The sequence below is a fragment of the Arvicola amphibius genome, chromosome 2 (assembly GCF_903992535.2).
Source record: "Arvicola amphibius chromosome 2, mArvAmp1.2, whole genome shotgun sequence".
Classification (NCBI taxonomy): Eukaryota; Metazoa; Chordata; class Mammalia; order Rodentia; family Cricetidae; genus Arvicola; species Arvicola amphibius.
The window spans coordinates 187,646,691-187,668,936 of record NC_052048.2 but is presented as its reverse complement, the minus strand read 5'-3'; the positions used below and the strand labels follow the sequence as shown (position 1 = coordinate 187,668,936).

Genomic DNA, 22,246 nt, shown 5'->3' with positions numbered 1-22,246 from the left:
GGAAGAGAGGGGAGAGAGAGAGAGAGAGAGCAAGAGAGGAGAGAGAGAGAGAGAGAGAGAGGGAGAGAGAGGTCACTCACTACACAATGTCACCACCACTCCACTTTCATCCAAATTCTCTCTCTTCCTGCTGGCTTCACCGAGTGGGGAAGGGAGCATTAGGTGTTCTACAGAGCTCTGACAGTTAGCTCTTCGTTTATGTTGCTGAGTAGGTGTGCTTCTATTATATAGAATGAAGTATCAAAGAAAACTGGTAAAGCAGTGTCCCCAAGTTAGCAAACCCAGAAGGGCAGTGAGATGGCTCAGCAGGTTAAGGCCCTTGCCAGCAAGCCTGAGGACCTGAGTTCAAGCCCCAGGATCCACATAGGAGATGGATAGGACTGATTCCCTAAGTTGTCCTTTGACCTCCAGTCATGAGCTGGGGCATGTGCATTTCCTCCAACACACACACACACACGAACACAGTGAAGAAGGATAGGGAAGGAGAGATAATTTAACAAACATGATCCTTATTTAGGTGACCTCTACTATCCTGAGGCATGGGGGAATAGGGTACTTTGGCTGTCGTTTATTAGCTTCTCCGAAAGCAGCACTATCTTTTACCCTCTTCAGTTTTCCATCACCTACAGAGAAGTTCAAACAATTGCCCCGTAGCTCTCGTCACCAATATCACCAGGTATCACAAGCCAAATTCAATGCTGCGATATACAGTTTGAAATATGAATGCCCTCCCAGTCATTAGCCTCATATTAACCAAAGGAAGTCCATCAAATTCAGTCCCTACCAACACAGCTGTCTACTGTAAGTCAGATCTATTGCTTGCTCTGCCGGATTCCTGTCAAAAGCTCCTTTCAGTACATGTCAGAGTGGAAAGATGCCCAAGTTTCTGTGACCAACACTGACCTGCAGGGATGAGGAACACATACACAATACTTTGGTTTCATTCAAATAGAGAGCTCTTGTTCCTAACCTTATTCTAGCACTGGCCCAAAGGAGTTCTCAGAAATTAAGAGAACTGTATACTTACTGGTAGCCTCTGGTTTTCCTCTTCTCACTTGATCGAAAGACTGATTTTCTATAGGACTCTGGAGTGAATGGGTTGATATTAACCAGAGACAAAGAGGTCTTCTCATCCATGAAGGGAGAAAGTGAGAGTCTCGGACGTTTAGCGCTTTGGGCAGAGAGTTTTCCTTTCGAAGTCATCTCAAGTGGATTCTGAGGATGACAAAAGGCAAATCAGGATCGGGATTTAAAAAGTAAAAGAAAATTAGTGGTAGATGCTGGATTAGATATTGATGGGTACAGAGATAAACTGTAGCTCCTGATGAATACACAGTGTGTTAATCAGTTCATCAGTGTCTTTTTAAGAGACGTATGTCATAGACTTTCTAAGTAAAAAGGAGAGTTCTTAAATTCACTTAGAAACACCACATAAAATTATAAGAACCCCATGAAATGAAATAAAGAGATTAAAAAATAATCCACATGTATACATTCCTAAATATATAAATATAACCTGCTAAGTCCTATAATGTTACTAGTATGTATATGGTTTCAGGGTTGCTCACTTGGTATTCCCTAGAGAACACCACTTTTTCTACTCTCAGAATCTTTTAATTGCCTGTAGGTCTTTGTCTAAGGTAAGGAAAAAAAAGCCAGAGGCCATGAATTTGAAAAAGACAGAACATGCAAGGGGAGAGTGGTATGGGGATATGGGGAGGAAGGGGAAAGGGGGAAATAATGTAACTATAATAATCTTTAAATGAAAGAAAAATGACTATAAAAATAAACAAAGGAAGGAAAAGGTCTTTATCTATTAAAAGAGTGGTATTAGGAAGAACGGCAGCATTAACACTGTGCATTGTCCAAGCTTAGAAGGAGAAATGAATGAATAGGAGAGCTATAAAGATTTTAAACTAAACGCACCCTAACCAGCAGCATTTTAGAGAGGTATAATTTAATATAAACGACCATGTATGTGTGCGCACTCATGAGTGGCAGGCACTGTTGTAGATGTTTAAAAACATAAGGAGGTCTCTGTTCCCTTAGAGTATATATTCTAGAGAAGTTTAGTGGTGATAGTTCGAGGTATTAGTTGTAAGAATGAGTAGCTATACTAGGAAATATACCATTCCAAATATTCAAGCAGATGATAAAGCCCCTCTAGACAATGTTTTACACTTGTGCTGAGTGGATTGTTATTAAACAACAGCAGCTCTAAAAATTATATATAATCTAAAATAATCTCTTGAGATTTTAGGGCTTTCACCCTGACACTGTTGGAGCCCCAAGACCCAGGATAGACCAGAGACCTAGGATTGAACCAAACATGACTACCGAGAGAGAGGGGGGGTATATTCTGCTATATTCATATATTGGTTTTCATCAGAGAGGCTTCATACAGCAACTGACAAAAAAACAGATTTAGAGACCTACAGTCAAACATTCAGTGGAACTCAGGGAATCCTGTGGCAGAGTGGGAGGAACGATTTTAGGAGCCAGAGGGGTCAAAACCCATAGAATCGACTACTTGGACTCATAGGGGTTCAGAGAGACTGAAATGACAACCAAGGAGCCTGCATGGGACTGACCTAGACCCTCTATATATGTTACAGTGTATAGCATGGTCTTCTTGTGGGACTCCTAACAGTGGGAGCAGGATCTGTCTTTAACTCTTTTACCATCTTTTGGAACCCCATTCCTCATACTGGGTTGCCTTGTTCAGCCTTAATATGAGGGCAAGTGCCTAGGGTTATTGCAACTTGATATGCTATGTATGGTTGATATTCATGAGGTACCTGTTCTTTTCTGAATAGAAATAGAGGAGGAGAGGAGTGGAGGGTCAGAGTTGGGGAAGGGACTGGAAGGAGAGGAGGGAGGAAAACATTGGGATGTAAAAGTAATAATAACAAAAATCACTAAAAAGATTCCAGGGCTTTGATATGGCTATAAACAGCCATCAATAAATAGAAGAATGAAGACTTGCCAATGCAGCTGAACCTAGGCTTTTCCTGAATTTGACCAGTTTGTCAAGTTCAAAGACAAAGGATCCTGAAAGAACAGGATGTTATTAGATCTACGCATCAGGATCTGGAGAACTACCCATGCTGTATTTCTGAAAGCACACAATAGTATACATGTGGTCAAGATAGAACTCTATAGTATGCTTGTTGCACTTGGGAGCTGCTATCAAAGAATCCTACTATTCTGATTCTTTGACTTTTCAGTGTAACATCAGAAGCCAAACTACCTCTGATTTGTTTAATATGAGCTTTCAAAGATGGTTAGATTTAATAGATACTCAATAAAAAATTGACATAAGCAGAAATGAAAGATGTTATGGAACATACAACTTAGCATAATGTTGTAGGTGAAAATAGACCATTGGCATAGTCAAGGAATTTTTTATAAGTGTCTTAATATATCTTAGAGTTCACAGAGTGAATAATCTTATGACTGTGTTCAAAACCCACACTGAAAATGTCATTGTTTTCTAGTTGAGTTTATCATAAAGAGGGACTATAGTTTCAAAATAAGAAAACTATAGTACACAATGCTATGTCCCCATATTCAGTGTAATCTTGGAAATAACTCAGAATTATACTAGACTATTCCCCCAACAAATGCTAGTTTTATAATGCCAAGTAAAATGCATCTTTCACATGTGAAATGCAGCGTGTACAAATCTGCAATGCTGCCCATAATTCTTCTGTCATATTTTAAGGAAAATAAAAAGAGTCTATTAAATTTTCAGATAAAAAAAGGAAAAAAATCATACCATGGCAGATGACACTAGGGTTTCTAGTTTGGAAATATGAAGGCCAGTAGAATTTGTGGTCTCCAAAAAAGGAAAAGATATTAATATCCATTATTAAATAAAGCTTTGCCTGGAAGTAGAGCAGATTGCAAAGCAGATAGAGAGGTTGTGTGCACTCCAGAGATTGTGGATAGATGTCTAATGACAACACTGGCTGATTAAAGGAGATGTGAGGGATAGCTCCTTGACTTCTGAAGATCATGGTGAGAAGGCAGCCTCCTGTCAAGACTGCACTGGAGTGTTTGCAAGCTGCTAATTCAGAAGCTGCCCAAGCCTCTGAGTCTTGAATCTACGATGTTGCAATGTAATCACCATCAGCTAATGTTTAACGTAATCAGCTGCGCCAGCCTTACTAATACACTTTCTTCAGTCTTCTTCAGTGGTTCTGCTAAGAATCCCTTATGGAGAAGGAAATCACACCACTTCTGCCCGCACCTCTTAGGAAAGGCAGAAATACGCCTACCCTGCTCTCCTGTGCCTCAGCAGCAGTGTCTCCAGAAAGCACCACGAGTTGGTACTCTGCTCTCTTCTCATCCTGGTTTAAATGTACTGTAGTGAAGTGGGTATTTTCCCCATTATATTTCCACCTACCTTTCCTGGCTCTATTCTATACCTGTTCTTCATCTTGCCATGGTCCAAGATCGGTAGCACCTGTCTTCTCATAGCAGCACTCAGACATGTGACCTGATCCCCAGCCATGGCTTCACTGGTCTCCTAAATGCCACATGGCTTCGGTTGTTTTCCATGTCCCACTTAGCCAACTATTTATTCCACATATCTGTTTTATCCCCCCGACCCAAACATGTATATCCTCAGTGTCTCCCATCTTGACCCTGGGCTCCACCTATTTAATTAAGCAAGAGGCCTCACCATTATCTTCCATTCCATGCAACACCCCATCAATTTATCGCTAGTTCCTGAACTTCTCTCAACTTAAGCCCTGTTCACGCCTGTCCTAATTCTGGCCTTTTTCTGCTCTCAACGGAATCCATTGTGAATTTTTCCCCTGTGTCAAGACTTTCTCTGGTCTAGTCTACCTTGTGGACTAGAATACCCATACTCAAAACCATTGCATGGTTAATTCAACACTTTTAGGATAGACTGTTCATCTCTCCTACACAGAGGGTACTGTCCCACTGAATAGCAAATGATTTTCCTTCCCCTCGGATACTCAGTGGATGCTTGAGGGTCTCTTTTCCCATCTTTACTTGGCAAACTCAAGTTTATTATCCAAGTCTGTTCTCAGACAACACTTCCTTTAGAAAACTGCCCTCACTGTTTTGAACTTAATTCCAAATTTCTGTTCCTCAAACTCTGCCATCCTTCAACATCCCATTTTCTGGGTGTTTATTACTTCTTCAGTTGCTTATTAACTGGGGGAGGGGCACTTGTTAAAGTAAATGGTGTCTTCTAGCACAGGGTCTGCTAATACAGAGCACATTGTGGGTGATGTAATGAATGAAATATGTATGCTCATCCCACTGTCCTGCCTGCATATTCCCAAAGCCCATTCCCCATCATCCATTGAAACACCACCAACTGTCAGTGCTATTCCCTAGCTCCCTTCACCTTTTTTTCTTTCCTAATCATCCTACCGAGAGTCATTCTTCACAGAGAACTCTCAAAATACCACTCTGCTCATCTCCCGATGAACTGTAAGCTGGTTGAAAATAGAGATTGTGTCCTGTATTTATCACCCACAGTGGGTTCTCAAGAAGAAGAAAACAGACAATCAGCTGGTCAGGACTGGAACATTGAAACACCTTCTGATGGACAGCAGAACAGATTTAATTGTCTGTAGTTCAACAGGAAGCCTAGTTTTTCCTGGTAGACACACTCTGGCCCTCAGCAGGCACCACAGAGGCCCGCTGGTAGTGACTGTGCCGCAAGCCAGGATCACACAGGTTATAATGATCTTAAGTACCTCCAGCTGAGCTGGCAGGGAGCCAAGCTAATATTCAGCCTGGGGAATCACACCATGTCATCAGAATCTCCTAACTGTAACCATCCCCAAGCCCTGGCTTCAATAAATGAGCAATGTAATGTAGTAAATCAAAGAATATGTGATCTCTAAGCAACCATTGCCTACTTGCTATCACCTTCAGTTCTCAAACAAGTTCTCGTTTCCCCAATATAATAGAGGTGCCAAACTGCACTAGGCCCAAACCAGAGGGGACTCTGTGCTGGGAAGAGCAACAGCAGCAGACATGAGTATGTGCAGATGGTTAACATTGACCATCCCTGTACTAGAAAATATTGGTAAGCAATTACCCAGAAATACAGCCAGCTGGCATAATGGGAAGGAAAATAGACCAAACTGAAAATTGAAGGATCCAGCCTTATTTCTGACAGCAGCTAAGGTAAGACAGCGCATCTCTTAGAAACTGGGTTTCTTATGTGCAAAGTACACAGGATGGCTGTGACCTCCACATCTCTTCCAGTTCCACTATTTGTTAACTAAGATCTTTTCAGCTAAGATGTTTGTGTAGCCAATACCAAATAGTTACTAGTTGAGGGAAACAAGCAGCTAGACATCTCATTCTGTTTCCTGGTAAGTTTAAACTTGCATCCATTTCCACTAAGAAACAGGCAACCGAAGATACATCATAGATGCAAACGACCAAACCCTCTTCTCCCATCCATTAACCCATAGAACAGATCTCAGAGACATGGTCCCCCTCACCTCCACGGCTTACTCACTTTGGGCGTGGAGAGGTTGTCAGCAACTGGTGGCTTGCTCTTCCTGGGTGGTCTTGGTGTATCTGGACATTTGGGAAGGGGTGAAGCCCACAGAGAGGGACCTGGTCTTTCCATGTCTCTGGTCGGAGAAGGATAATGTTCATCTCTGGGGGAAGACTTGGGATCCTCCATCTCCTCATCCTTATCCCGCTCAGACGCTGGGCTGTGGGCCTCTCCAGTGCCTTGTGCTGCCATCTCTCCTCCACTCTCAAAATCTTCACAGATGGAGAAGTTTAGTTCCTTATTCTGGTCAACCCCTCTGTCAGCCACCTCAGCGAAGAGCCTTACAGTGCAGGCAAGGAGGTCTCTGGGAAGGGAACATAGCTCTTTAGGCTTCCCTTCCCTCTACCAACCAACAGCTGAGAGACACACTGCACATGTTCTCCCTTAAGTACCATACACCTAAGGCCTCAGCACATCCTGATTTCCATTCTGATTAAAGAACTCTCCAGCAACTCCCCAGTCAACTGCATCCAATCCCTGTAAGTACTCTCCTGATATCCCGCAGAGTCTCCCAGTGGCCAGTAGCTATGAAATACTACTAAGATGGTTTGGCATCCATTAATTTACAAAAACGCCCGTTAGTCAACTGGGGAGCAGGCTCATCATCAGAAGGAAATTCGTTTCCATTCTTCACATCTGCCACGCATCAGGACCGATCTCCACAGCTTCCACGCCGCACCCATCTCCCGGCGAGCAGCAGCGTTAGGATCGCTTACATAGCTTGATGACCCTTGCCGACCTTTGGCATGTCTTCCCTGATGTCCGTCTCCTCATTGGGGTCACCCCTTATGCCTTTGCCAGACACACCTCTCCTGATTCAAGTATCATCCCTCCCTACCGACTATGAGCAATTAAAGCTCTCAGGAGATTGAACCAATTTTTGAGTTGACAAGGTTTAGAAAGGACAGCAGTGCCTGGAAGTGAATGGTAGTAATAATTTTGAAATACAATTACTTTGAGCCAAAATTGGCCATATTTTATAGAATGCCTTTTTAAAGATATTTTTCAGTTATTTATTTTCTTTCTCAGAAGCCTCTTGGGTGGCAAAAAAAAAAATGATCCCACAATATTCTTCAGTGAAATTACCCGCCAAAGGCAATGAAAACAGCATCTCAAAGGGACTTCCACGTCCCCATGTTCTCTGCAGCACTAGCACAGCTAGGATGTGAACCAGCTCATGCCATCTGCAAATGGATGGGTTTCCCAAACTGTGGCACATAGAGCTAATGGAATGCTATCTGGCTACAAACAAAAGCAACCCTGCCCTTCGGGCAGTATGGCCGAACCCAGAGGACACTGTGCTGTTAAATCAGTACAGCACCAATGCCATGTGAGCTCAACTGATACGTGGAGTCTAGAAAATGTAGACTCTTGGAAGCAGAAAGTAGAACACTGCTTGCCAGAGGTCGGGGACAACCAGTTTAGTTATAAGGTAAACAAGTTCTGGGGGGGGGGTCTAATCCCACAGAGGAGGGACGTGTCGATTTGATTATAATAATCATTACACAGTGTGTACACAAAATTATGAAATGAAAGAGATGGGGGGGGGGGGAAGGAAGCCTCACTGATACTGCAGGCGAAATCTCGGCGAAAGGCAGTCGGTTGAAAATGGAAAACAATGGAATTTAAAGTGGCTCTGAAGGGGCCTGACATGAAGAGAGCAGTAGAGAGGACAGAGATTGAGGGACCAAGGTAGCCTAAGGAGTTTGAAACAAACTGTACTCCCCCCTCACCCGAGTCTGGGATTTACAACTGCTTCCCATTCCGCTCTCTCCACTGGTCCCTTCACAAGCTGCTCCTCTCCCTCCCACTCCTTCCCCAAGGAAGTTCTAACAAGGACTCACAGAGAGGGCAGCCTAACTACAAACTGGGGAATGAGAACGCATCCTCAGCTGAAGGTTTCCTCATGAGCCAGGGCTTTGGCAGGTGGCCCACTGATGAGTTTTTCTTGGTCTTCCCCACCCGCTCCCACCCCCACACACTGTTTCAGGTTCTTGAACAGGCAGCGAAACAATCCTCTTAACATGTGGAAACTCAGTGCCCACCTTTGTCAGAGGTTCAGCATCCCATAGTGGCAATAAAAAGCCATCCAAGGGAAAGGAAGGTTCAGGTTACCAGCAAAAAGTTTTTCATCAACAGAAACTCTGAGCCCAGGAGTAAGGCTCTTGGTTACAAGCCAGTGAGTCAGGTGATAAGATTCCTCTTCTCCGTGTCGGTCCGTTCTCCCTTCTTCACGCCACATAACTTGCCACTTCTTCTCCAGGCCAGCTAGTTGTTGACCTTGTTCCCAATCGAGCCTGACATAAAATACTGAGTGTGTCTTGGACCTGGAGGTGAAGCACAGCAGCTGGGCGGGTGGGCGTTTCCCAGGTAGATCAGATGATCATTGTTTACCACTGTGCCCCACCTTTCCTCTCTCCCTATTAGACTTCTCAACTACATATGTAATAAATCATTTATTTATAATTATATTGTCTGTCTGGGGGAGGAACTGTGTTTAGCTCTTGTGTTGCCAATGGCTATGCTCTAAGAATCTAGTGCCAGCCACAGTCTTTTCCACCATGATATCCTGGGGTGGAAATCAATGAGAACTGAGCAGCTGCTGGTTCTGATGGCCCGGTCTTGCCTCTGGCCTGGAACCTCACCTCTTCTGCTGTCACGTTATACTCGATTCTCCATTCCTAGCCTCTTCACACTATGGAAAATTCCAGCTCTGCTTCAGTGCATCCGTCCCAGACATCCCATAATAACCAGGGTGATCTGTTAACGGAGGCCCCACACTATCTGTGTCAGTGGGAGCAAAAGGAGTTCCCTCCCTTAATTCCGGGCTCCCAGTAGGAGTTCTATCAGTTGTTTTTGGATGGATTTAGGGAAATAATAGTTCTTAGTTTTGTTTAAAATAGTCAAATATTTCACTTTTTTTTAAAAAAAATACTCTAACAGAAATTGCTGCCTAGACAAAACTAAAGATCACAAAAGCGAGATGTGTATAAAAAAAATCTAACCTTGTGTGCCAGTGAGCATTCAGATCCCCAAGCCTCCTTTCTGAGGGGAGTTTGTCTTTTGTAAACATACTACCAAATGATAAGGAGAATCCACTCTGGGTCTGGGGCCTTAGCAAAAGCAGAAGCTAGATCTGCCTGCTGAAACTGATCCTGCAAGGCATGGACCCTGTGTTCACCTAGATGGCAGACTCTTCTAGCGGAAGGGTGAAAGCACAGCCTGTAAGGTGACACATTAGAGAGCGGTTCTCAACCTCCCTAATGCTGCGACTCTTCAGCAGTTCCTCGTGCTGTGGTGGCCCTCAGCCAGAAAATTATTTTTGTTGCTACTTCATACCTGTAATTTTGCTACTATGTTGAATTGTAATGGAAATATATGCTATGCAGGACGGTCTTAGGCAACCCCTGTGAAAGGGTCTTTAGCCCCCAAAGAAGTCTCAAAACACAGGCTGAGAACCACTGCGTTAGAAGATGAGACTGTGTCACTCCAAGGAAGGTCATATAGGCTGATGACCCCTCAGTCTGGAGAGAGACTTGTAAAAACAAACCTCAACAGGCTACCATGAAATTCTGCCACATTATTTCAAAGTGAAGTAAGCCTGTCACTAAGATAATCCCAGTTGTGATGTTAGGTGGTTCTATATTTGGTGGGACTGCCCCCACCAGAAGCACTGGAACATTGACTTCCCAGTAATGCTTTTGTTTACATTTTTCTTCTTTTAGATTCATTTTATTTTGTATGTATGAATGTTTTGCCTGCATGCATCTATATATGTATACACACACACACACACACACACACACACACACACACACACATAAATGTGTTGTGCCCAGAAGAGGGTGTGAGATCCCACGGAACTGGAGTTACAGATGGTTGTCAGCCACTATGTGGGATCTGGGAAACAAACCTGGTCCCCTGGAAGAGCAACAAGTGTGATCACCAGCTCTCTACCCCGCTTGAATTTTTCTTGTGAAAATGATAAACATCTCCTCATCAGGGAAGACAATATTATATTATAATAACTGAATGATAACCTGGCTCCAAGCTTTAAAACAGCTTTATAACTCAGCCCTCCTTGTAGCATCAGGTCTTTTGAGGGTGTGCACTAGGGTATTTAAAAGCAAATCAATGATTTCATGTCATTTCACCCATTAATACTTTGGCACCCATAATAAAAATCTCCAGGCTAATCCACCATTTTGCAATCTACAGAACTAGTGAACGGATCAAGCAGACACTAATTCATGGCTTCTCTTGCCCCAGTTTCCCCCTTAGCCAGGATGAGAAGCTGTTCATTAAAACAACTGTTGGGGTAGAGGCAGAGTGAGTATCCCTGAGCAGGAGCAGATTTCTAAAGTGGTGCACAATAATTTAGAAATCCATGGTATGCTGCCCATACTTTGAGGAGCAGATACTTAAAAGTCATTCCTTGGAGTCACTTGGTCATTTCTGTTAGCTGTGAGAATTTCCAACTTCCCTACAATTACAGCAGGTCATGCTACCTGTACCCCAGCTAGCACTGCAGCCAGAGATAGGAGCCCTTTGCCTCCTTGCTCGCTTTATATATGGGCGTATACGTCTTTGCATGTACCTGTACACACCAACACACAGGCATCCAGATAGACTTTGTTTTCTAACGTGGAATAAGTTAGGAAGTATGGGAAAGTTTTGTGGTTTTTTGATTTACATCTCATTTCTGACCCAAGGACAGGCTTTAGAAGAAGTCTTGATCAAATACTCGAGGCCACTTCTTTGTGCTTCCGAGTCTGGTGCTATTACAAAGTCACTACACCGATGTTTTATTTTTGTAAGATCTCCTACCCCCACTTTAGTTTGGACTGGTTTGCTTTTCTTTCTTTCTTTCTTTCTTTCTTTCTTTCTTTCTTTCTTTCTTTCTTTCTTTCTTCCCCCCCCCCCTCTCTTTCTGATTTATTTATTTTGCATACAGTATTCTGTCTGTATGTCTGCCTGCAGACCAGAATAGGACACCAGATTTCATTACGGGTCCATGTAGGCACTGGGGATTGAACTCAGGACCTCTGAAAGAGCAGTCAGTGCTCTTAACCACTGAGCCATCTCTCCAGCCCCTAGGTTTGTTTTTCAAAAAAATTATCTCATATAGAGTAGCCAGCCTGGCCTTTATCCTCTAGGTAGCTGAGGCTGGCCCTGAGCTCTTGACCTTCCTGCTCCTTTCCCAAGTGCTGAGATTGCAGGCATTCACTACCACTTAGAAAGCATTTTATGAGCGGTTGGAGATGATAATAAAGAAGAATTAACACCCCTCCACAGGGTTACTCACCAGAGACTCTGAAACTCTGAAATGGTCCAAAGCGGTGTTCTCTAAGGATAGAGTGGAAGTGGGGAGCTAGAAATGGCAATCTCTGCTCTTTACATCTCTTGTGCAGTGATTGTTTTGCTCATGTGTGTGTGTGTGTGTGTATGTTCTTGTGTGTGCAGGTACATGTGGGGGGGGCTGCAGATGACAGAGGACATGAGTGTCGTTTACCAACTATTATCTGCCTTCTTTTCCTTTTCTTTTTCTTTTGGAGACAGAGTCTCTCGCTGGATTGGCGACGGGGGCAGAATCCACTTGTCTCTCTCTGCCTGTCCAATGCCGGGATAACAGCAGTGTGTCCCCATGCCTGGGTTTTTTAGTGTGCATTCTAGGAAGCAAACTCAGGTCCTCATGCCTAAAAAGCAAACACTTTACTGTCTGAGCTGTTTCCCAGACTGATTAATCTTTTACTATGAATATCAACTTATTAAAATATTTGAAATAATATTAGATTACCTGCAACCAAATAAATAATTACAGGTGTATCTTAAAATCTTATCCATAAGGTGTTGGAATGACCTCTCTCCAGTTCTGGCTCCTGAATATGGAGTTCAGTGGGCTCAGTCCTCTAAAACTGGTCTGAACCCACTTCCACAGAGTGTCATTACTAGGGATGCTGTCTGTCCACAGCCAACTAGCCTTGGTATTTATAACTACATCACAGTCCTCTTTCTGGAACTTCAGATTCTCATTGATCTTACCACAGATTGTTCTGCCCGTTGAATAGGCTCCCCTCGCTAGGTCCCAAGCCTCCCTCTCCGCCCCTCCTTCTGCACTGTTTTCATGTGAGAACGACTCACTTTCTCTGAAATCCCATCTCTACTCTCCCCACCCCCATGCCCTGTGTCTCATCCCTCAAGACTTCAGGCTCATAACAGGGATCCAGTGCCTGCTTCACCTACTCTATTCTGATCTAGCGTCTAATGGGCTCTCTCTAAAGAGTAAATAGAATCATAATGTTCTTATACTAAGACCTTCCAGGGCCTCCCATGGGTGTAGTTGGAGTGTAAAAATAGACAATCTAGAAATTCATAATCAGCAAATACAGTGATTTAGCATTGTGCTATAAAGGAATTACAACTCAAAGGAATTAAAGAAATAATTCCCTAAGTATACACAAATATTAGCTATTCAATGGGAAAATGTTAAGTCTCACATAATAACAAGACTGGGTAAGATTAAGACATTAAATGGACAGGCATGTTCTAAAGAGGAAACACAAATTTCTAGCATATATTTTGAAAAAAAATTCAATTACAAAATACAAGCATATAACAATCAAGACTGTAAAAGATAAGAATGCACTTGAACCCAGTCAGCCACCTCGAGCTATTAGCACATCAACAGGCTGGTGACTGATTGTCTACCCTCATCCCACATTTTACTTATTGCTTGATAGCTACTTTCCCTGCTGGGGTATGAGTCTGAGAAACATCTGTCTTTCTCACATCTTTCCCAGTATATGCGCAGGGCTGAAGGTTACAGAGCTTTACGGTAAGTGTGAAATTCGGTCAAAACTTGAGACACAGCAGAAGGGGAAGAGCTTTACTCTCCAACAATGACAGATGGCGATATAAATTATCCAACTCTCACATAACACTAGCCACCAAAATAATGCATTTTCCTTTATAGGATACCAAAATAAATGTTCATGATCTGATGTAAAGGGAAAGAGAAAACAAACCCAACACATACTGTCAACAAGCAATCACAGAAAGGAAATCTCTGATAAATATCTATTTAAGACAAGCGCTTACACTTCCATGCCCGTATGGCCATGGAAAACAGTAAAGCAGCCTCCTACAAAGAGGGCTAGATAAGGAAAATTCTTGTTTCCGCTTCGTCCCTAGGGAGAGGAATGAAAAATCTCAACTAAGGATTTGGATTACAAGCCAATATTTGAGTTAGCCTTCACTTGGAAGTCACCCTGCCAGCCCTATCCAAGAAACTTCAAGCAGAGCTTTGACTCAGCTTAGTCTCAGGTTGGCGGCTCCTCCCCATGGCTGACAAAGCAACCAGAGATCTCTTCTGTGACAAGCAGACCTCAATGACAATTGTCAAGACCCCACAGCGTGGTTAAACACAGATGCACTCTGCATTCTAGAATTGATGAGATAGGACGATTTAAGTCCTTACGATTACCATCTACTTTGAGGCTGTAGATTAAAAATATTCTGTACTTCATGTAATACAGATATAGTTAGTAATTGAGAAAGTAAATGATTTATTTTAAAATTTAGACATGGTGTTGTAGGTGAACCCGTTTTGAAATGTCATAACCTCAGGCAAGTATCTCTGGTATTGTGGCCTTTCTCCCATGGTTTCTCAAATACTTGTTCCCAAGCAGAACGGCTCTAACAGCTAAACTCAATGTCTCTACATCATTATGTGACAGCTCAGTAGATACAGAGATCAATCTGGTGCTCAGGTTCAAAAACATCTTTCAGACTGTGAATGTGTACGCTAAAGCAGAGCACCAGCACCATCACTAACATCTCGGTGCACCCACCACTTGCAAGATACTAAATAAATTCTGGCAAGAGGGCCTGCAGCTTGGGAGCCTAAGTCTCTGCTTTCACTTCCTGTGTTGACCAATATCTGTTGAGCAACGTTATGCAAAGCACTAGAAACATACTGTTGGGTTCCATGGTCAGCAGACTAGACTATGCTGAAGACAGAACATGGCTGTCAGTCTGGAAACTTCACTCTTCTGCATCTACAGAGAGCTGATTGTGCTGGAAGTTACATTTATGGGTGTGTATGTGGTCCTAGGGCATTAAATTAGGAAATGCTGAGAGAGGCACACATTGCCATAAAAGACCAAGAAAGGATCTTTTTCAAGTAAGAAAGAAAAAATCCATTTCCTCTAAAACTGGTGACTTTGGAAAGGTTAAGGATTATTTACCAACCCCCATTTTTGTATTTAAAAATAAAATATTGTATGTCTCAACCTCAGGAACTTTGGCTGTGGCTCAGTTTTCTCAAGTATTGGCATATGGCCTTGAGAGTTTGTGAATAATCCAGCCTGATGTGCCCTTGAATTAAAAGTAGATTGTGCCCTGGCTGTAGCTGGGATTGTATGTCTCCCAGCTCCCATTTCAGTAATGACTTCATTAACTGAGTGTGATAACCCCTCAGCATGTCTTTAGGGGATGGGAGTCAGGCTGAACTAACTAATGATGGCGGCAGCAATCCCTACTCTTTTTTTGGTTAAATGTTTTCTTGTTAAATTGCGAGTTGCATATTTGGAACTAGCAGCAGCTGTGGGCAGTCATTGATGACTCTCTTGAGACCAGGATTAAGCATATTATTATTGCATCCCTGGCGGGAAGACCATGAGCTTCACAGAGGTCGCTGGAGTAACAGGTAACATAGAAACCCACCAAGTCCTTGTCCGAAACTGGGCCTTCTTGAAACATGGGGTGACTTGTGTATCTATGTAATTGCCTCTTGCCATCTTATTTTTTCTCATGATTTTAATGGCTTCTTTTGCATACTTCTGAGCAAGTCACTAGGTTGACTCCCCCCCCCCCCAGTTGAGACATTCAAAATTTTATTTGTTAATATACAAAGGGAGTTTATAGGCAATCCTTACTTTCCAAAGCCACAGGCTTAAGGACTGACCTCCCCCTCTCCTCTGACTTCTTTTTTCTGTTCTTTTTAATGTAGAACAACATCCATAACCTCCAACTTAGTATCTTCAAATTGCACATACACAAGGAAATACATTCCCATTGTCATCCCAATCAGCCACCCAACAGTCCTGATTTATGTATAGATTTGAAACATCTGGGAAGTCAGCAGTCCTCTGCTTTACTTCCCGACTTGGAAGCAGCTTTCACCAAGCTCTCAGGATTATATAATATATGTGCCCCGGTCCTTAAAAATAATGGTGACGTACACAAATTCACTGTGGAATCCTAGGTGGCAAGGCGCTTCGACCCACGCGCAGGTGGACAGACGAAGGGATGTGCGCCCTGCACCCAACACTCTGGGTCAAAAGCACCCACATACAGAGATGCAGAACTGAAGCCCAGACCAGGCCCTGGGGCACCGATCCCGAGTGGGCCACTTTCGCGAGCTTCCGGGCTAAGCCCATCGGCTGGGACAGGGGCAGGAGCAGGTGTGGCCAAGCCCGGCGGGCACCAAGAGAGTGGCCGCCCGGCGCAGAGCGGCGGGGCGGGCAGGCCCGGAGGGGAGTGCCCGCAGCCCGCCCCGCCCCTCGCGCCTCGGCTCCGCCTCGCCTCGCCATGGTGGAGCAGGGAGACGCGGCGCCGCTACTGCGCTGGGCCGAGGGCCCCGCGGTCTCTGTGCCGCAGGACCCCGCGCTGCAGGCGGGAGGATGGGCTCGGGGCGGCGGTGGGAGCGGCCGAGCCGCCGCGGAAGCGTCCCGAAGGCGGGAACCCGACGAGCCAGCACCCCCCGAAGTGCTGCTGCAGCCCGGGCGTCTGGAACTGGGCGACGTGGAGGAGGACCAGGTGGTGGCTGTGTTCGTGGTCACCTTCGATCCCCGCTCGGGTGAGAGACGCTTAGGGATGGAGAGATGGTTTGGGGGGGTGGGGACGGCAACCGCCCGCTGGGTTGCGGGGGAAGGACCCGTTGGGTGAGCACTCCCGGCACACACCTGCATCCCTCCGCGCCCAGGAGTCCCGGGGCACGGGGGCGCTGTGCCCCAGATGGGAACCCAGGGATCTTGGGGGCTTTGTTCCGCCCGCTTCTCCGTCCCGCCGGGGCTCTCAGCTCCGCTCCGGTGCCTCTTCGCGGCTCTCCCGCTTGCTCCGCTTCAGTGCGGGAGGATTGGTTTGTGGCCGCGGGCACGTTGGCTTTTGTTTTCTCTCTTTTTCCTGCTCGGCTGGAAGGTTCCTTCGACGCCGAGAGGAGGGAGCCCACCCCCACTCTCCACCCCCGCGTAAGTCGCCTCCCACGCGGGTCCTGAAAGACCCTGCTCTGTGCCTGCCCTTGCTCCTGGTTGCTTCCAGCGAGGTAACTTTCCTAGGCGCCAAGTTCACTTTCTCCGAAGGCTTTATTTTGAGGAATTAACGTGGGAGCATTTGGAGATGGAGCTGGAGAAGCCTTCTCTGGCAGGCTGTCTTTCTAGGAGAACTAACTGGTTTGTCACACCGTCTTTACCCTAACTACCCACTGCGGGGGGGTGTGCGTTGAAAGTGAATGCGAGGGCTGAGGGCTCTGCATCGCAGTCCCCAAGCCGCTGTACTGCTTCATATTTGAAGGAGGACAAACGCTGCATCCTCCAAGCTTTCCCCTTGGAGTTGCTAGAGTGAGGAGTTGGTGTTTGTGAAGGAAGGGTTTTCTTCTTTCTTTCTGGGAGTTCCTACTTCCAGAAACCAGTCTTCCTACCCTGAAGGTGTGCACGGTAGGAAGATTTGGATTCTGTGAAAGGGATCCAGTTGTGATGGAAACTGGTGGCTTCTAGGCTGAGCCACTTAACTGGTCCAAGATTCTGAGCCCGCAAATAGGCGCATATGCTCCTTAACTAAGGCGAAAGCTCCATTCCTAGTGGCTGGGTTTGCGGGAAGAACTCGAGCCCCTTTGGTTCCTTTCTGCCTCCTTACCTCATTCCATTGACTTTCAAACTTTTATTTTTTTGACTCCGATCTGCCATGTGGAATTAAATTTACGTTACAACCAGCACATTCGAACCAAATGAAGCCAGAGTTTCCTGAAATAGAATTGACGCCCCCCCCCCGTACTGTTTTCTTACAGCTCATTACACATATTGCTTGACTCTTACAACTAGGACTCTTATACATACATGGTTTTAAAAATACTGTGATTTAAAAAAAAAACCAAAACCTTTAATGTTAGACAAAACAATACTTTTTTTTTTTTTTAAAGCTAACTGTATTTCCTGTGGAGTACTCCTTCATGTGAAGGTAAATAGAGGCAAGCTTAAAAGCCACTCGAAGTGTAGGAACTGGAAAGGGGACATTGACGGCTCCTGACTGCATAATGGTAACTGTCTGGTGATATAGTCTAGGGAAAGGAAGGGAAAAGAAAATCCCACAGTAATCACAGGCAGAGCTGAAAAGATAGATTATTGATCGCTTACTATAACTGATCAGTTATTGGTAGCCATCAGTTCGTAATTAATATTGATCAATTCATAAAAGCTCCTAAAGACTTTGCATAGGTTTATAGTCACAGCTGCTGACTATGGTTTCCTGGTTTATGCCTCTCTCTACCTCTCTCTGTCTCTCTCTCTGTCTCTCTGTGTGTGTGTGAGAGAGAGAGAGCGAGAGAGCGAGAGAGAAGGGGTTTTCAGACTAAGGTTAATGTGAAAAGACAGCTGGCACCAATACTGCCCCACTTGTGCAGGCATTTTGCTATAATCCTGTTTGGTTTAATTCTAACTACTCTGTAATTTGCTGATTATTTATACTTAGTTTATTCGTGAGGAAAGGCACCAAGGATGGTTCCAGATTTTGGGATGAACTAGCCAGTATCTACTTGACTCTTAACCAGATATCTTTCTAGCTGCCTGAACCTCTGCCCCCTCACTTTGCCTCATTACGACCTTAGGGATCTGGGGAGAGGCAGATGTGTGCACCTGGGTGAGCGTCATTAACTTGGTTTAGTTGTGGGGAGAAAGCAGCTGTTTCCTATCCATCTCCTTTCCTCTAATCCGTCCCACCCTGTAAATGACTCCTCTCATCCTGTGTAATATGCTGGTAGTTCTTGTGTAAGATAAAGTTGCGTAGCACATCTTTTAGAAGTAGCAGAGGAGCGGATGGAGGCTGCCGAGAAGTCCTGGGTCACTAACCTCAGCACCAGGAGGACGGAAAGAGCACATTGGGCCCGTGTGGATGGTGGTTGAGGAAGGACAGTGTAAAGAGGTGAGAGAAATCCACTCCGTCCTGCAAGCTGGAGCCATCACTGCAGTTAGAATTGTGTCTCTTTGTTTTAATCCAGGATCTTGTCCGCTCTCCGGAGCCCCATCTGCCATATGTTCCTAATTAATATTGGGCCACCCAGGCAAGTTCCTCAGCCTGCGTTATCAGAAGTAGTCAAGTAGATACTTCTGCTGTACCCAGACCAGAGCCGGTCTCATTAAGTTCACAGGTATGAAGGCTCTGTCTCATGTCTTGCTCTGATCTTATCACTTCCCCATGTCTTTCCTGTCTCCATCTTCAGGTTTCATTTTTAGGCCCTAATCCACCCCAACCACTGTCCAGACAATGGACAGTTCATGTATCCTCTCACCCAATACGGGCTACTTTTGGCATATGTACAAGTCAGTGTGTAAAGGCAGGCAGGCAGACAGACAGGCACGCACGCACACACACACACACACACACACACGTTGGGGTGTACAGAGAAGGAATGGGAGGAGGAGAGACTCCATAGCTGTGGTTTGTCTGTCTGGTGGTGGCTGTAAGGGGGGAAACTGGTTACTTTTGTAGTTTCTATGACAAAATATCTGACGAGCAACTTAAGGAAGCAAGGGTTTGGCTCCACCATGATAGGAAAGACTCGGCGGTGCGAGTGTGCGGTGGTTTGAGGAGATACAGTCCACCATGAGAGGAAAGATGCGCGAGTCTGCGGTGGTGGGGGATAGCACTTGAACAGGAAGCAGAGAAAGATGAATGCTGGTTCCCCGCTTGCTTTCTCCCCCCCCCCCCTTTCCTTTTCCGTTCAGCCCAGGACTCCCGCTCATTGGACGATGCTGCCCACATTCGGAGTGAGGCTTCCCCGCTCGGTCAACACCCTGTCAGACACACCAGGGTGTGTGTCTAAGGTGATTGGGAAACTAGTGAGAAGCCTATGAGGGAGGAGTGGATCCCGGCTGGAATGGGGATGAGTGGTCCTCCAAAGAGTGGAAGGAGGAGTAAATCGTTTGCACTTTTAAACAGAAGCTTGGGAGAGCTTCTTTGGGCATCTGTCGGAAAAATCAGAGGGAAGTGGTTTCTTCTGGGCTCCTGGCTCATCGCTTGAAACTTAGAGTTGTTTGACCTACAAACGACAGAAAGATCCAGGGCTTCAGGTTCAAGGTAAGACTGCACAGAGACACACAGAGGCTTTATCTGAGGCTGGGAACTAGCTGTCGGGTGGCAGTGCTGGCCATCTGGGCCACAAAGCTGCTATTGAAACCAGTCCCAGATGATAACTTGGCATGCTGGGTAGAAGAGGTCGGCTGCCAGAATATTGCTTTCTTCGTTGTGTTCAGTTCTGTGACGACTTAGGCCCAGATTTTACATTGGCTTCTAGGGTTTCTAGTAAAATTTCCTTTTTTCTGCTTGGTTAAGGAAAAAGTAACCCCACCCTTGGGATGTCCCCCGCTGGTGGCAGGAACTGCTGCCCCAGGGTAGTAGAGGTCAATGCAGTTTTAACCTCTCCGTTCCTGGCTGGGGTCCTACGAATCTAGCTACTTTAGACCATTTCTTTACAAGATTCACTGTGCACTGCTCTTATTTTGGGGGTATTTCCAGGGCTGCGTGTGTTCGCCTTGGGGTGGTTCAGAAGGGCAGAGAGATGGTTGCAGGGCGCATCACCTGGCGAGCTTTTCCTTCCTGATTACAAATGAATCACCTGTTCTCTCTTAGCCTCCAGCCGCTGCCCACATTACGCAGACACCTCTTCCTCTATCCAAATGCTGCTGCGCATCTGTCAGATGGGGACATTTGCAATCAGTCACATGTACAGCCAGGTGTGGTGGTGCATGACCAAAATTCACAGTTCAGGACTACTTGGGGCTACATAACAACCTTTTTTTTTAAAGAAAAACATCTACGCACACTTGTTCTCATCTTAAACTTTATCATGGAACTATGGAAAGGTACTATGATATTAGAGCTAGGTCTGGTGCCCAAGTCAGTCGTGACTTGGAGTGCTGCCCAGCTCACCTGACTCCTTGCAGACATGGGAGGGGCCGGTGGAAAGCAAGCTCTAGGAGTGGACAGTCGTCCTCAGAGTGGCACTCACGGGATGGGAAGGGGAAAGTTGACTCTGATAGGCGACAGGAAAGTCGCAAACGAGGGCAACTCTGTCACCGTCCTTCCTCAGTGTTTTCTGCCACCTCAGTGGTTGATTGGAATGCAGTTGTGGTTATTGATTAATGCCACGTTGGCAGACTTTTTCCTGAGCTGTTGGTGATTCACCTGCTTTGTGGTTTCCAGCCTGAAAGTTGTAACCATCTGTTGTGAATTTAGTTTCTTCTCTTGAGGTTCCACAGAGAGAAAAGGAAGGGAGGTGGTTACAATGCCCACCACTCACTGTATGCCTGCTGGGGTCTCTGGGACTGTACTGTGGGGTTCAAGGAGCATACCTTTGATCCTCCCGAAGAGTCTACACAAGAGAAAAATAGACACCTGGAGCTGTGAAGTACACCAGAGTGAGTGTGAGTGGCCTGTCACGAGATTTTTTTTCCCCCTGTGTAAAATTAGTGCATTGGAATTCAGCTGTAGGCTGACATATGGCTGCCTCGAGATTGCCAGGATTAACTTCTCCCTGATTCAGAACTCTCCATTCTGTCTCTGCCTCTTGTTTTGGTTGTGTTCTCATCTAAGGCAGTGTAAGATTACATCAAAAGACATAAGACCCAAAGGCAATTGATACAGACTGGACAGGAACTGGGCCAAACGCTCTTTGCAGTTTTTTCTGTCTCTAGGATTCAGTGGCTTGTTAAGTGATTATATACAAGTAATCTGTTGTTGGGACCAACAGTGCTCCTGCTTCTTGCCTTTATTATTGTCTTTTTGTTACTTTGAGGCAAGATCTGTCAATCTAACCCAGGATGACCTTAAATTCACCATATAGCCCAGACTGGCCTCAGACTCCTCCCCTGGCCACTTGAGTGCTGGGATTACAGATATGAGCCACTATATCTGGCTCCGTCCTGAATTTCTGAGACAGAATTGCTTGTTTACCTCCTAGCTGAAGCCAGAGACAGAAGTAAGTACTGATGGGAAATAGCCAGTGTACAAGTCTCAGGAAATGTTATACAGCACCCCTGCCCTTAGGCCTAAAGGAGTTAGAAGAGGATGCTGCCCACTGTCCAGTCCAGAAGATCTCAACAGGAAGTGCTTGGCTGGAGCCCCCCAATAGAGGGAAGAGCCTAATTTCTAACTTATAAGAGATTGGAGTCAAGATTGTTGTTTTCTCCACTTTAAATATTTTGAGGTGAGCTTTCCAGCTTGCAGGCCAGGTTTTAGGAGGCTGTGGACTGTGACATCTGGCACGTAGCGGGTGAGGTTATTTCACATTTCAGCAGAATATCTGGGAGATAGACACAGCCCTGTATAGAGGGGACAACCTGTGTCATGAGCTTCGTTTGTTCTGTTGTATCTGGAATTGAACCCAGGGTTTCACAAAGACTAAGTAAGTGCTCT

General features: G+C 45.2%; 2 protein-coding genes across 2 annotated transcripts in view; one reads left to right on the top strand and one right to left on the bottom strand.

Moving 5' to 3' along the window:
- Nucleotides 1-7,387, bottom strand: part of Wee2 (WEE2 oocyte meiosis inhibiting kinase) — a 24,496-nt gene extending 17,109 nt beyond the window's left edge. The window contains exons 1-3 of the mRNA XM_042054574.1: nt 7,367-7,387; nt 6,518-6,901; nt 1,028-1,215 (exon numbers count right to left, since the gene is read on the bottom strand). Of these exons, the coding sequence (XP_041910508.1) occupies nt 1,028-1,215; nt 6,518-6,901; nt 7,367-7,387 (593 nt within the window). The remainder of the gene's footprint in view (nt 1-1,027; nt 1,216-6,517; nt 6,902-7,366) is intronic.
- An 8,761-nt stretch (nt 7,388-16,148) lies between these two features.
- Dennd11 (DENN domain containing 11) overlaps nt 16,149-22,246 on the top strand; it is a 28,446-nt gene continuing 22,348 nt past the window's right edge. Inside the window, exon 1 of the mRNA XM_038320515.2 lies at nt 16,149-16,418. Coding sequence (XP_038176443.1) covers nt 16,151-16,418 — 268 coding nt within the window. The 5' untranslated portion in view covers nt 16,149-16,150. The remainder of the gene's footprint in view (nt 16,419-22,246) is intronic.